Source organism: Staurois parvus, unplaced genomic scaffold, assembly GCF_062004578.1.
Source record: "Staurois parvus isolate SC_StPar_1 unplaced genomic scaffold, SC_StPar_1.0 ptg000423l, whole genome shotgun sequence".
Lineage (NCBI taxonomy): Eukaryota > Metazoa > Chordata > Amphibia > Anura > Ranidae > Staurois > Staurois parvus.
In genome coordinates this window covers 2,992,516-3,008,246 of record NW_028318219.1, presented here as the reverse complement: position 1 = coordinate 3,008,246, position 15,731 = coordinate 2,992,516, and the positions used below count along the sequence as shown (strand labels likewise).

Genomic DNA, 15,731 nt, shown 5'->3' with positions numbered 1-15,731 from the left:
GTGATTCATGCTGATAGAAGGATGAGTCAGAAGACAGTTAGTGCTCTAGACTGAAACAAGTCCACACTACAAAGGGATATGCTTTGTTAATATTTCATGTCTGAGGTTTCCAACCACTTCAAAATAAAAAGTTTCATTAAAATAATACCTTGATAATAATCAGGAGCTTTCTGATCATGTGACTGCTAGGACAGCCAATCACAGCAGCCACATGACCTGAATGCTTGACTGTGCCTCCCGGCATCTAGAAGCTCTTAAAGGGCCAGGAGACATAAGCGTATAGGGTCTAAAATAATACCTGGCGATCCTGCCATTAAGGGTATTGTTTAGTGACTTTCTGTTGTAGGGTGACACATTGTCCCTGCCTTCCAACTGTGCTACTGGGTTGTCACCCTATCCCATGGGCTTCCAATGGGGACTACAAATATTTTTTTGAACACATATTTGTCAACTATTGTCACCATCAGGAAATTTGCCTTGAGAGATACCATGTAGCCAACACTAGAGAACGTGTAGACATGTAGGGGCTTAGTTCTGTTTAGTGGTTTAGAAACAAATATAGTCCAGTAGAGTTCCCTTTTAACAACAGCCTTTCTAATAACATATTATCAATGCTATCTATAGCCTTGTCGTCTTTTCTTTCTTCAGGTTTACTCCGGCTAGAGGAACTGGTCCGCCAATTCCTAATATCAAAAGACACCTTGTCTGTCCGAATGTTGGATGACACCAATGATCCAACGCCGTTATTAAAGGAAATCCGTGATGACAAAGTATCCACCATCATTATTGATGCCAATGCAACAGTGTCCCACCTCATTCTTAAAAAGGTCAGTAGCTAAGTCAGAATTCGTAGCATTCTTCCTCTGGGATCCTCCTTTCTCTGGGACTGATCTATTGAAAGGTTACATCTAGCAGCCAATTAGAGGTTAGCATTCATTCACCAAAATACTAGAGAAATTACAGCCGTATTGTGATTGCTGCCCCAACCTACTTAACCGACCTGATACCCAAATACTACCCTACCCGTGCCCTTCGCTCCTCTCAGGACCTCCTACTCTCTAGCTCCCTGATCTCCTCCTCCCACGCCCGACTGCAAGACTTATCCAGGACCTCCCCCATCCTCTGGAATTCCCTACCCCAATCCATCAGACTGTCACCCACCCTCACCACCTTCAGGCGCACCCTGAAGACCCACCTCTTCAGGGAGGCCTACCCCTCCCTCACCTAACATCTGACCTCCACTCCTCCCACCACCTCATCCCCCACAGCCACTTCCTCCTGTACCACTTTCCCCTCCCTCCTAGATTGTAAGCTCAAAAGAGCAGGGCCCTCGAACCCTTCGTGTATCGCACTGTCTCTGTCTTGTCTCATGTCTTGTCCCCCTGCTTTTGTACAGCGCTGAGCAAACCCTTTGGCGCTATATAAATACTGTATAATAATAATAATAAAGCAAACTTCCCATTTCTGTTGTTCTAACTCTTATTTTCTCTGATTATTTTCCACTCACCTATTTTTTGTTCCTTCTCCCGCAGGCCTCTGAGCTTGGTATGACGTCTGCCCACTACAAATATATTCTGACAACAATGGTAAGACTATAGTTAAAGGGGAGAATATAGAGGTGGTTTTCAGTAAATTGAATTGGAATTGTTTTATAAATAACAATCAAATAATTTGCTGCCAATTGCCAATACAAGGACAGTCATGAAAAAGATCGGAGGAAAACAAGGTTTTATGAGGACAGCAAAGAACAAAATTATATTTTATCGGGAGGAAATTTCCACTAAATGTTTCTTGCTGTAGAAGAACTAGATAAATGGCAGTTTGAAAAAGAAAAAACTTCAAGCACGTTGAAGTGAAGTGAATTAAATTGGTGAGCTGCTGTCTAGGAAATGCAGAAATTGAAGCTACAGTCAAAGTCCTCTCCATTCACATACTCTACATTTAAATTTGCCATAATAAACAGGGCTTCTGCTTGGGACTGCAGCCTCTTGCCAGTAGTTCTTTGCTATGTAACCCCTCAAATAAATCTACGGCCCATAGATTGCAATAGGGTACAAGACAGGAGGGTTGTCTAAAATTAAAGCAAATAAGCAGTCAATTATTTTTATTTTAGTTTTGTATAAAGTGGGGAGAAGGGTGAAAGACCTTACTTGGTTTTTACTGCAATTTTACGCCTGTGATTTCGTGTTGCAGAATATCTGGTGAAAGTGTTGTAAGCTGCACAGAAAATGAAGTGAAAACCCTCTAATGGAGCTCTGGATAGATAAACCAGAAAGACGTTCTAACCTTTCCCCGCTTCATCCAAAACAAAATGAAACTGTTTTTCACCGATCGATTTTCAGATGAAAATGCGATTTTCAGAGATTCGGATGTATACGAATCTCTGAATGGACATAGGAACGAATGCCAAGGAATCCCTAAAAAGTTATAATGAAATTAAAGAATGTATTTGTTCCATTCAGATGACGTCAAATGATGCGATATTAGTTTGGGAAATGTAACCTAAAAACAAAGAGGGCTCAAATACCTAGCGCATTATCCTTGACACTTTATTCCAAAATGTAAGAGACATAAAATATACTCACAAGTCTAGTGAGCTAAAGGCATGATGATGCATAAAGCACACAATATAAGAGTCCGTTCTCTACCTCTGCCTAGAGACAGGATGACAAAACTGACTGACGTGTTTCGAGGAGACAGATCTGAGGAAGGGGATTGGGTTCCCAAAACACATCAGTTGCTTTTTTTCATCCTGTTTCCAGGCAGAGGTGGAGAGTGGACTCTTATATTGTGTGCTTTATGCATCTATGTGTCTTTAGCTCACTAGATGTGTGGGTATATTTTTTGTCTCTTACATTTTGGAAAAAAGTGTCAAGGATTAGGCATTTGCACCCTCTTTGTTTTTATGTTTTGTTTACTGTTGGATTTCCCCAATCTGAGGAGGACTGCGCCGCCATTTCTTTCCAGTCCTGGTGTTAAGAACATGTGATATTTGGTTTATGCGATGGGTGTTTCTATTAATTTCTGAGCGCTGAAGTGTCAAGTTTGAACTCTCCTTCCTCACCATAGGGAAATGAACTTAATTTTCAAATTACTTCGATAATTTGGATTCAAGTAAATTTGTGATCTAAATTGAATTTGTAATTGTCACAGTCAGTTCAGTTGAACAGGCTAATGCAATTCTTAGGTTTGAAAAATTTGCGGGAGCCAAATTTTTTTTATTATTTATTTCATTGCGTCCGAACATATTGAATCTTTCTGAATAGTTTTGATATATGGATATCGAATCCACCAGAAATATATAGCAATCTTCTGAAAAAACTGTAAAATTTTTCACATCCACCCGAACCAACCAACGAATGTACGAAACGAATGCCGAAGATACGAAATGAATTCCGAAAAGGACAAAACATTATAATTATGCATTTGTTTCATTCGTTCCATTTGGATGATGTCACCTGATGTAATAGTAGTTCAGGCCCATGGGGAAATTAATTAAATTTTAAAATTTGTTTGATAATTCAGATAATGAATGGATCCGAATTTTGTTCTATTTGTTAATTCGGATGCACATGACGCCAGTTGATATTGTCCACAGGGGCGTCCCTAGGGTTGGTGTCACCCGGTGCGGTAACACTTGGTGTCACCTATCCCGAGAGGTGGCCGGTACCTGTCGTGCACACACAGCTTGGCTCTTCCCCTCTCTGTGTCCCCGATTGCGGGGATCGTCAGCTTGCAACTTATACTGGGTTAACTGATCTTGCAACACCAATCCGGGAGGTATGACAGGGACACAGGGAGGGGAAGAACCAGGCTGTGTGTGCACAGTAGGGACCACCCACCTCTGGAGGGGTGACACCACATGTTACTGCAGATGCGATCAGGGGCGGACTGACAACTCATGGGGCCCCCGGGCAATAGGGGTTCATGGGGCCCCTGTGTCCTTGCCCAAACTCAAAAAAGCCTATGAAAAAGGTACCAGGGGCATCTCATGGGGCCCCCTACTGACCCCGGGCCCTCAGGCAGTGCCCGAGTTTCCAAATGGTCAGTCCGCCCCTGGATGCGATGCATCTTGCGGGGATCGTCGGCTTGCTGTAAAACTTTTTGGTGTCACCCCGTGAGATAGGTGTCACCCGGTACGCCCACCTAAGGATGCCACTGATTGGCTTCTCTTGGTGGGTTCGGATAGCTTCCAAAAATATGGATTCTTTTCAGTTTGAATGCACCCGAATATATAGAATAAATAGCAATCTTCCAAAAAAACTACAGAATTTTTTTAATTCACCCAGACCAACAAATATATGAAACAAATGCCAAAGATACAAATCAAATCCCGAAAACGAACTGGTTCAAAGTAACGAATATGACTAACAAATTCTTGAATGAACTGATTTATCTGAAACAAAAATTTCTAGTTTTGTCTAGTTTTGACTGAACACGTTAAGGCCTCATGCACATTTGAGCTCAAAAATACCTGTTTTAAAGGCGTTTACATTTTTTTTCTGCCTTTAAACGCCCCTCTATGTAAGCCTATCTGTCCATGCACACATCGGCATTTACAGGAGTATAGAGGCAGTTAAAAAAATCACTTATGCATTCAAGAGAGGAGGTTTTGGTTGAAATGCCAAAAATCAACTAAACACATGTAAAAGCAAATAAACATGGCTAAACACGCCTAAGTGCTAGGCGCATTTAGCAATTAAGCGCCTTTTTAATTTCAATGTATTCTTGCCAGTGAAATGAATAAATGCCCAAGTGCTTAATGCGCCTAAACATGCCTAAATGTATTTGCCAAAATGCGGCTTAGGCGGGTATTCGAAGCTGCTTTTCTGCTGCTTGGAAAAAAGCGTTTACAAAAGCCTGAGTATGCATGAGGTCTAAAGGGACTTGTTTATAGGAGAATAATAGAGGCTGCCATTGTTAAACTTTCCTTTGAGAATGCTATATCCTTGAATGTCATGACGATGCTTTTGGCTTTAAGCCCAGGTTCACACTTTTGCGGTGCGGCATATCACATGTGATTCGCACAAGAACCGCACCGCATTCCTGTGCAAATCACATGCAAATTCTATGCGGTGCGACTGGAGCCATACATTTTGTATGGCTCAAATCGTACTGCATCCGCACCAAAAAGGTGCAGGATCCTTTTTTTGGTCTTCAATAGAATCAAATCGCATGGGTATTCACACCTATGCGATCCGATTCTGCACATCGCACTGTGTTTTGCAAACCAATTTTGAGGTGTTGTTAACTTAACATACACACCCGCAGCGGTTCACATGAACGGGCTGCGATTGTGATGCGGTGCGGAATTCGCACAGAAAACGCTGCAAATTCTGCACCGCATCAGTGTGAACCTGGGCTAATAAGGTTTTTATGCTTCTGTTGTGCCTCAAAATTCCCCATTTTCAGGTCTTTTTTTTTGGTATATATTTACAATATTAGGGATGTGGCACTTAAACACAGATTTTAATATTAATAATTCTACATTATAAATGGGATAAAATATTGAAAAAAAAGTATGCTTTTTATTTAAAGTAACACATAATTTCATAATTTTTTGCTAAATTAACAGTGGTCAAAATTGAACAAAAATAGTTTTTTCTTTGTTTTGCTTTTTTTTTACATGTTTACCTGTAGACTGCATAGAAAATTAAATGATTTTTGCATAACAATATTACCAAAAGAAAATATTTTATCTTGGAAAAAAAACAATTTATGTATTACTTGGTTATCCTAAAAAAGGAACTTTACTCTCTTTAGGGTTAATTTTGATATTACCCCCTTACCTTGTTCTCTGGGTTGAGCTGAAGTAACATACTCACCCAGTCAGAGATTTCAGTTTTGTCCTCCTGTTATCGGTTAAAAGCCAACAAACGTCGGGCCCTATGCAGGCATCTCTTTGCTGATGTTGTTGGAAGTTCGGCTGTCTCTCCTGGGTCCAGGGGTGGACTGACCATTTGGAAACTCGGGCACTGCCCGAGGGCCCCGGGGTCAGTAGGGGGCCCCAAGAGATGCCCCTGGTACCTTTTTCATAGGCTTTTTTGAGTTTGGGCAAGGACACAGGGGCCCCATGATCCCCTATTGCCCAGGGGCCCCATGAGTTGTCAGTCCGCCCCTGCCTGGGTCCTACAGCCGGCCCTGATGATTGCACACATGCATTGTGTTCTACATAGTTCCCTGAAGCCTCCTGGTATGCTTGATGTAGGTATCCCAAGACGCTTCAGATTGGGGGGAGGGGGGGAATATCATACTTACTAAAGGAGAAGCATGGGCTGCACTCCGAAGAAAAGGGTATCTCCCTAAAAAAAGATGCAATGCAATGAAGATGTAAAATTGAGTGAAGATTCACTTTAAAGCTGTATTAAACCCCAAATCAAAATGTAATATATTGCAGCTTACCGATCCTTAGATGTGGTAGGTGCATTAGTTTTCTTTTTCCCCCTCTGTTTTCACCTGTGATCTGGCCAGTAACACTCTTCCTGTATTAGAGTGCCCCTACTCTGGAGGAAGGAGCACAGGAGGCACCTTTGGACAGCAGTATTGTCAGTCTAGGGGGAGGGGGGGTAGTGTTGGATGGACTAGTACAGGGGTCTCCAAAACTTCCAAACAAAAGGCTAGTTTACTTCAATCTTTAGGGGGGCTGGACCGTGGCCAATGGGAGTAGAAAAAGTCCTGGTGTCAGTGGCAGTAAACAATGCCTTATGATTGGTATCAGTAGAACAGTGTCACATTATTGGTATCAGTGGGAGGAATAGTTTGGTGTGATTGGTGTCAGTGGCAGGAACTATGCCCCACTGCTGTTGACAGTAAGGGAAGAATGCCCCAAGGGCCGGATAAAATGAAGCAAAGGGCTGCATCCGGCCCTCGGGCCACAGTTTGGAGACCACTGGACTAGCAGATTAAAATACACTAACAAATTGAAGCCAAACTCCAGCTCACACTCTATAAGCAGTTACAGTAATTTTTTCTTCTTTCGGGATGAAGGTTTTACATAAATATATAAAAGCTGATCATTGTAAGCACCCCTGTCAGTGGTCAATTGTGTGTCTCACCTCTGTAAGGCTCCATGTACACTGCAGCTGATAAACTGACGTTTAGGAACTGTTCAGCGTTTTTTTCAGCAGCCCCTGAACTCTCCCTAATGTTTTCCTATGTGTCCATGTACACATCGTCCTTTACAGTCATTTACAGGCAGTTTAGTTTGCAGTCGTTTTTTTGAACGCACCAAACTTGTGTTCAGGAGTTGATTTTATCAGCATTTCAAACACCAAATGCTTGTAAACGCGGCTAACCGTGTTTATAAAGCGCTTGCGTTTGGAAATTTTTTTAACTCTTCCATTTCCAGATGCTGTCCACAGCCTTTTTTCATCATGAAGAGGTTTTGTATGAAAGAAAACACGTTGCAATCATTTCTGCACAGAAATGAGCTGGAACACATCAAAGCTAATCTCAACAAATCTCTGCTTCTGCTTTCTCTATTTCTCTCAAAATGTCTGAAATAGTTAATTTTTTTACTGTTTTTCAGTGTATTCTGGGCATTTTGGAAGGTCTCCTGATGTTATCTTTAAAAAATGCTTCTAAAAGCAAAAGCTCATAAACGCGGTATGCAACCGCAGCTAAACAGACGTTTTTTAACCTACGTTTTAAACCACATTTTCCAGCAGTTAGTTTCCATCGTTCAGAAGTGTCCCGTGTACATGGAGCCTAACTGATACATTCTGCAGGAGAGCTTGTGCTTTTGAAAAACAACAGACTTACTGGCTGCATTACCAGGTGAAAATAGTAGAAAGAAATCCTAAATAAAGAAAACCAATGCAGCCATCACATCTAAGAAATGGTCATCTGTAATAATATAAATACTGCTTTAAAGAGGTTGCAAACCCTTACCTATATCCAGTGAAGCGTCTGGCTTTAGGTGATATACAGAGATTAAACAAATCCTTGTAAATACGTTGTACCTGTTTATCTATAGCCATTTCTCCCTTACATCCATTCATAGTGCAGAATTTACACAGGATCTCTCAGCTCTGAAAAGCAAGGGGCAGGGAGCTGATGTTACATGAGTGAGGAGAGATCTGAGAGCTGATTGGAGGAAATGGACACTTTCCCCTTCACACAGCTTACAGGAACACAGCGGAGGCTGTCTGTCTGTTGGAGGTTCCTCCCCTGTCACCATTTTTCTCTTGGTGTCAGGAAAACTTTTCAGAAGTGACTCATGAAAATAGTAGAGGAACGAAGCAGCAGACAGAAATGACACTTAGTGCTCTGGATTGAGACAAGTGCACACTATAGAGAGATGTGCTTTGTTCATATTTCATGTCTGAGGTTTACAACCACTTTTAAGTAAAGTTATCACCAAATAAACTGGTTCTTAGCAGATATTGTAAAAAATGTATCTGGTCCATAAATGGTATACAGGTGCGAGAGCTGAACTAGTAGAATTAATAGAAAAACTTACATTCCATAGCGATTTTGCTGAATTTCTAGCCTGCAGGTTTGGGAGAAACAGCCAATTTTGTATAGCAGGGCTCATTTGAGTAGAAAGTCATTGCCAGAATAAAAAACAAAAGCCCTTGAGAAGTAGGCTGTGTAACTCTTCAGTGTATTTCCTTGATACTTTTCCGAGCTTGACTGGAGTGTGCCTTTCGTATTATACTTTTTTCATCAGTGTTAAGTTTTATCAACCTGCAGATCCTGTGATAAGAATTCCTTCCAGCCGGCCACTGTGAGCAAGAAGCATATCAGTATGTACAAATCCCCTGGCTGGCTTGCCACTTAATAGAAACGTTTGATGTCTTATGCAGATATCTTAGGAAAGAAGACAAAAAAATAAATGCGTGCTGCTAAGTTCTTGGCTCATAAAAATTGAAGAAACCTTTTTTGGGGCACGAAAAAAGGTTACAACATAAAAAGGTTCAAAGTGTTACAAAGAGCACCCGTGTGGAAAGGATAAACTCTAAATGCCTTTAAGCTAGGTCTGAACAACAAAGAAGAAGGTGGTGCTGAGCTAATCTAATCTATATGAAGATCAACAAAGAAAGGTGGAAAAGATAAATACCAGCAAGTACACTATTTTAAATGAAATAACAGCCCAAACAAACACATCCTCAACTAGTGCTGCCCTACATTGTGTGAGTCCCGCTGAGCTCCCGAATACGGGAAGCAGATATAAAGAGGATATAGAGTATGTGTACCATTTAAAAAAAAATATATTTTTTTTTAAACAAAAACACAATTGGGTTGAAAAGTAGTATTTTGTTATCTGCCTGAAGTTCACTTCAGCTTTATAATGCATATTTGTCTCAACCCCCCCTGTGTACCTGGGGAAGGGGGGGCCATGTAGAGCGGCAAGTGGGAGAAGAGGGACTCTTTTAAATCTCACTTTAATACTTGAAGCTCTCCAAAGGAATATATTGTTCCAAATTTGCTATCTATTCCTTCATGACAACTCATTGCACATATTTACAAAAGACGTTTTCCAATTATATTATAAAGACGTTTTCCAAATATAACCACACACATCTACTTTGTATGAAAAGGAGATGTCTGATTTCTTTCGTTCTTTCTCTCTCTCTTTCTCTCTTTCTTTCTCTTTCTCTCTCTCTTTCTTTCTTTCTTGCTTTCTTTCTTTCTTTCTTCCTTTCTTCTTAGGAATAATATAACCACACACATCTACTTTGTATGAAAAGGAGATGTCTTATTTCTTCCTTTCTTTCTTTCTTTCTTTCTTTCTTTCTTTCTCTCTCTCTCTTTCTTTCTCTTTCTCTCCCTCTTTCTCTCTTTCGTTCTTTTTCTTTCTTTTCTTTCTTCTTAGGAATAATATAACCACACACATCTACTTTGTATGAAAAGGAGATGTCTTATTTCTTCCTTTCTCTTTCTCTTTCTTTTTTCTTTCCTTTCTTTCTTTTTTTTTCTCTCTTTCTTTCTTTCTTTCTTTCTTTTCTTGCTTCTTAGCACTTCCTCCTGGCAGTACTAGGGTCGTTGATTCCAATCCCAGCCACGGCACCTCCTGCCTGGAGTTTGCATGTTCTCCCTGTGCCTGCGTGGGTTTCCTCCAGGTACTCCGGTTTCCTCCTACTCTCCAAAGGCATGCAGGTAAGTGAATTGGATCCTGTCTAAATTGTCCTAGTATATGTATGTATGAATGTGAGTTAGGGACCTTAGATTGTACACCCCTTGAGGGTTAGGGACTGATGTGAATGTATAATATATATATGTAAAGCGCTGCGTAAATTGATGGTGCTATAAATAAATAAATATTTCAGATACTTATATAGTGCTGTCAATTTACGCAGCGCTTTACATATATATATTATACATTCACATCAGTCCCTAACCCTCAAGGGGTGTACAATCTAAGGTCCCTAACTCACATTCATTCATATACATACTAGAGCCAGTTTAGACAGGATCCAATTAACCTACCAGTATGTCTTTGGAGTGTAGGAGGAAACCTGAGCAGTCAGAGGAAACCCACACAGGCAGAACATGCAAACTCTAAGCAGGTGGTGCTGTGGTTGGGATTTGAACCAATGACCCTAGTACTGCCAGGTGGAAGTGCTAACCATTTAGCCACTGTGCCCGTCTTAGACTAGGTTCACATGTGTGCGAGTGGTGCAGCTGCAGATCCGCACGAAAATCCGTGCAGCCGCACCACCCGCACAGAGGAATGCGGACCCGCGGGTGGGTGCCATTAATTCTAATGGTACACCGCCCACACTGGAAAACGCAGCCGTACTGGGAACCGAGGTTCCCGTGTTGACTGTGTTTTCATAAGAAGTGTAGGGACTTCTTCCCTGCCTGTCATGGGGCACGGGAGTCCATTCAAATAAATGGGCTCTCGTGCCCGCCCAAAACGCAGCCCGCATGGCCGCATATATGTGAATCAGGCGTAAAAGTGAATCTTTTCTACATTTAAATATGTTCTGCCTAAGGGTCGGTCCACTCCAGAACGCATTTCCTGCATTGTATTCAAAACGCACTGTGATGCAATCTGCAGCAGGTGTTTCTTAGATTGTAAGCTCTAACAAGCAGGGCCCTCTGTTTCCTCTTGTACCAAATTGTATTGTAACTGTATTGTCTCCCTTCTATTTGTAAAGCGCTGTGCAAACTGTTGGTGATGTATAAATCCTGTATAATAATAATAGTTAATGATACCCCAAATGCAGGTCGCAAATGCAGTGCGTCTGCCTGCACCAGATCGCATGGTGCAAAAGTGCTATGCAGTCCGTTTGTAGTGTGTTGCTAAAAATAGTGCATGCACTTCTTTCGGTGCGGTGCAGTACAATTTTAGCCCATTCAAAATGCATGGGTTGAAATTACACTGCACAGAACTGCATGTGAAATCGCACAGGAACACAGTGCTTTCCTGTGCGATTCCTGTGCAGGCATGGTGTGAACTAGCCCTAAGGCTGCATTCACACTTGAGTGACTTGAAACTCGAAGCTCCAAAAACACTCAAACTTAAAAAAATCAATTGTTCTCTATGATGCTTGTTCACACCTGATTGAGTGAACAGGCACCATAGAGAACAATTGATTTTTTAAGTTTGAGCATTTTTTGGAGCTTCGAGCTTCAAGCTACAAATCGCTCAGTGTGAATGCTGCCTAAGAACAGACACAATAGGATGCTATAACCTTTACTAGCAAGAAAACATTTTTTGCCCATTCCTGATTAGCTGGTGATCTCCTTTTAATTTGTTGACTTCATATATAAAAAAAGGGCCATACACGAGTAAATTTCTGATGGTCTCTGATCTGAATCTGCCAAAATAGGAGTCATGGGTGGTCCTGTCAACACCATCTGGCTTGACATCCTTTGGTCTGAACATTGAGGGAACTGGGCAGAAAATTCTCAGCTGAACAGCGCCTGCATCAAATCAGATGCAGGCACCGTTTGGGTGTTCTGACAGCCGCTGGTGCTGACTGTCAGAATACATAAGGGGAGATCGCATGACTGCTGATTTTTCAGTTCTTATTCTTCTCGGAGTAGAGAGCAGTGATTGACAGTCTCCGCTGTGTGCTCTGCCCCTGCAGCATTCACCGGGGCGCAGCTGGCTTAGGCTCTCAGCCGCACGCTGAGAACCTGAGCCATCTGTCAATTGGGCAGCTTGTTGGATCCCAACAATATGGCTGGGATCCTTCCAGAGCCTGGAGCAGCTCAGTGACACTGTCACTGGATTATAGGTCATAGTAAAGCACAAGTAAGTTCACTCTCAAGAGAAGAAGCATTGCCCATTCTTTCTCTTTTAAGCCAATTACAGATTTGGTGAAGATATAGACAGATAATTTGGGGTCAGAGACAGAAACCAATGTAATGGTGTATGGGTAACTTCTATTATACAGTGACTATGCTTTGTTTGTTTTTTTCAGGACTTCCCTTTGTTGTCCCTGGAAGGGGTGGTGAGTGACCATTCCAATATTCTAGGGTTTTCCATGTACAATAGTAGCCATCCATTCTATCTGGAGTTCCTGAGGAGCCTCAACATGTCTTGGAGGGAGAACTGTGAACTCACTACCTACCTGGGACCTGCGGTAAGTTATCGTGTAACTTAAATATGGCTTGCTCATTTAGAAATATCTTATAGGCCAGACAGTTTAATTAAAGCTGAAGGTTATGTGTTGCCTTCATTAAAACTTTTCTGTTTTCATTACATATTTTATTTTAGACCCAGTAGTGTCATCACTGGGTCTCTCTGCTTCTCCATGCAATGCATGCTGATCATGGATTCTGGAAGGGTTCGACAGGGTGCTGTACATAGCTTCCTGAAAACATCACATCGCAGTATTCCTCTCAAAAGCCCTCAGCCCTTATGCAAGTAGTTGGCTGGCTCTTCAAATAATTTATCCAAATATTAAAATGCCTTGATGGGTGGATGTCAGTGTGGGAGAGTGGGCATTCCAAGGCAGGCTGCATTTGTATGTAGACCACCCTAGGTAACACTCATGTGTGAAGCCTAGCTTTCACTAAAGATGTTTGTCCTGTTAATGGAAGGGATGGGCCAGGGACATTCAGGCTGGAGAGGAAAGGACTAGATGATTATGGATGTCCTTGGGCAGGGAATAAAGTGAGTCTTAAAAGTGAGTCTTATCTGACTTCCTGCACTTTCCATTGATTAGACCACTTTTATCACTTGCAGTAGGTCACATGCTCCCCCATACCTTGAACTACTGGGTATCTCTGGAATGAGAGAAGGAAACAGAAGATTATGCTGCAAACTCTCAGATGAGTCTCAGGCCAACTCTTATAATGGAAGTTGGCAGATCAGAAAACAGACACAACTTTTCAAAACTTGTATTGTGATTGCCATACATACATAAATAATCAATAACGTCAAAGTTCTTCTAACAAGTTCTTCCTTCCCTTTATCACTAAAAAAACTTAAGATATCTAAATGGTCAACAACTTTTTTTTTGCAAAAATGGGGTTTGGTGCCATGAAGAAGCCTCGTGGGAGTGCCATGATAATGACAGCTCCAAAGTGACAGCTAAATTAAAAGTTGTTCTTAGCAACTTTTTCCTCCTTTGTTAATTTGCAAATGATTTCTGTCAGCATTCATCACATCTCAGCGGCAACAGTCTCATTACCATACAAATATTACTCTGCATGGCCTTATGTCATAATATATTGTTTTAGCTGGAATCGGAATTAATTTATTATTTGACTAGGAAAACAAAAAAACATTTAAATGGCGGCAAAACAATTGCTAATTGTGTTTTCTACGCTTTCAGATGTTTTATTTTATATTTTAACATTTATTTGCCTTCTGCAGACTCCCCAGGTCCATGCGTAGCCAAACTGTGCATGTAGGTAGAATTGTTGGGGGAGAGCATGCCTAGAGCAGAACTTTACATACAAATTGAACATTTGTGAACAGCTAGGTATTTTATTGCAGAAGAGATATACTATGGGGTTGATTTACTAAAACAGGAGAGTGCAAAATGTGGTGAAGCTCTGCACAGAAACTAATCAGCTTCCATGATTTTTGTGTCAAAGGTTAATTGAACAAGCTGAAGTTAGAAGCATGAGACTTTACACGTTCCAGTTTTAGTAAATTAACCCCAATGTCTCTTCCACAATAAAGCCTATTCACAATCGTCTTAAGAATGTATGTACACTTGCTCACCTCAGTGTACTATGCTGGTATCTGCCAGGTGTCAGGATTAATAATCTCATGGGTGGAATTACATCAGCCAATGTGGCCAACCAAGGTGGGTGAAGATCCCAAACCCAGAAGAACACCAGATGAAGATATTTTCTTTTCAGAGCTCAGGGGCATGGTGCTAATTTGATTCCCTGTGATAAAAAGTGACCCCTGAAATAACAGCACAAAAAAAAGTGCACGAAGGGAAAATAATGGTCTAACCTTTGAAGAGGAAGGGCCTATATCTCTGAACCCACCACAATGCAAGGCTCCTTAAAAAAATGGGCAAGGCATTTTATGGCCACCTAAGCCAAAGCCAGGGTGACCCCTCTCCTAAGGGACCTGCCAAAGCTGGTCGTCCAAGTATTTGGTGGGGGGCTCTCCCAAAGAGAGACACCCCTCCTTCATGGTTGGGGAAAAGAAAACAACTCAACGGCCATGAATCCTCTATCTGATATCAGGGCAGGCCTTGATATCCTGCTAACCAGATATAAATGTTGGTGCTGGCAAGAGTTGACTATTATGAGCAACTACATTTTGCCCCTTGGAGTGTTTATTCAAAAAGCCAGTATATTATGAAGGAGTCAGAGTCAGAGAGCTGTTAGCTTTCATATCATCATCTCTCCCATAGCCAGTAAACCAAAAATAATTGATACACAATAATATTACAGACTTTAACAGTGCCTTTATTGAATTCTATCTATATGATAATTTAGAATTCTTCATTGCGGCAAACAAAGGTGTTGCCAGCAATGACCCATCAGAAGGCAATTTTAATTATCTAACCTGGAAATCAAAAAAGATTGGATCTGGTTAGTTGCTGTGGACGACATCTCTGCTTTCTTCTAGCTGGCTTAAACACCCTATAGTAGGTATTGCAGTATTGACGTCATATATTTACAACAGTATTATACCAGCACACTGGGCTTGTAATGAGTATGGTTATTGGTTGGGACAGTAAAGGCATCTTTTGAATAGTGATTGTTGCAGATGGAAGTGGAGTGGGTGGCAGGAGAAAGACCTGAGATAATAATGATCATTATATGCCAGGAGCAGATAATAAGCACACCGTTTAGTTGTGAAAAGAGCTCACTTATTATGTTTCTCTCTGTTTCCTTCAGCTGTCTGCAGCGCTCATGTTTGACGCTGTCCACGTAGTAGTCAGTGCGGTGCGAGAGTTGAACCGGAGCCAGGAAATCGGTGTCAAGCAGCTGTCTTGTAGCACATCACAAATCTGGCAACATGGGACCAGTCTGATGAACTACCTCCGCATGGTAATAGGCATAACCAAAAGTGACCAGTCGCCTCATTTGCCTTCACACTGTTAACTACAAGTAAACCCAATCAGTAAAATCTCATTAAAGTTTTACCATGTTCATGCAACGTCAAAAGTAATTTTGAATATTTTTATTCTGTAGCTTTCATTAAAATAACATTTGGTGACCCTTCCATGCAGGAATTTGTTTAGGCAGCTCTTATAGGGTGACTACGCTCTGTCCTATTATTGTGTATAGTTTGTGACTTTATATGTACATAGGGCAGCAAAGAGATGAATAAGGGTAGAATAGGGTTCTAGGCAAGG

General features: G+C 41.3%; 1 protein-coding gene across 3 annotated transcripts in view; it reads left to right on the top strand.

The window, feature by feature from the left end:
* The window catches only part of GRIK5 (glutamate ionotropic receptor kainate type subunit 5), a 535,332-nt gene that overhangs the window by 403,475 nt on the left and 116,126 nt on the right, over positions 1 to 15,731 (top strand). For all 3 annotated transcript variants that reach the window (XM_089687354.1, XM_089687353.1, XM_089687352.1), the window contains 4 exons: positions 649 to 827; positions 1,533 to 1,586; positions 12,378 to 12,539; positions 15,271 to 15,423. In XM_089687354.1, coding sequence (XP_089543480.1) covers positions 649 to 827; positions 1,533 to 1,586; positions 12,378 to 12,539; positions 15,271 to 15,423 — 548 coding nt within the window. The remainder of the gene's footprint in view (positions 1 to 648; positions 828 to 1,532; positions 1,587 to 12,377; positions 12,540 to 15,270; positions 15,424 to 15,731) is intronic.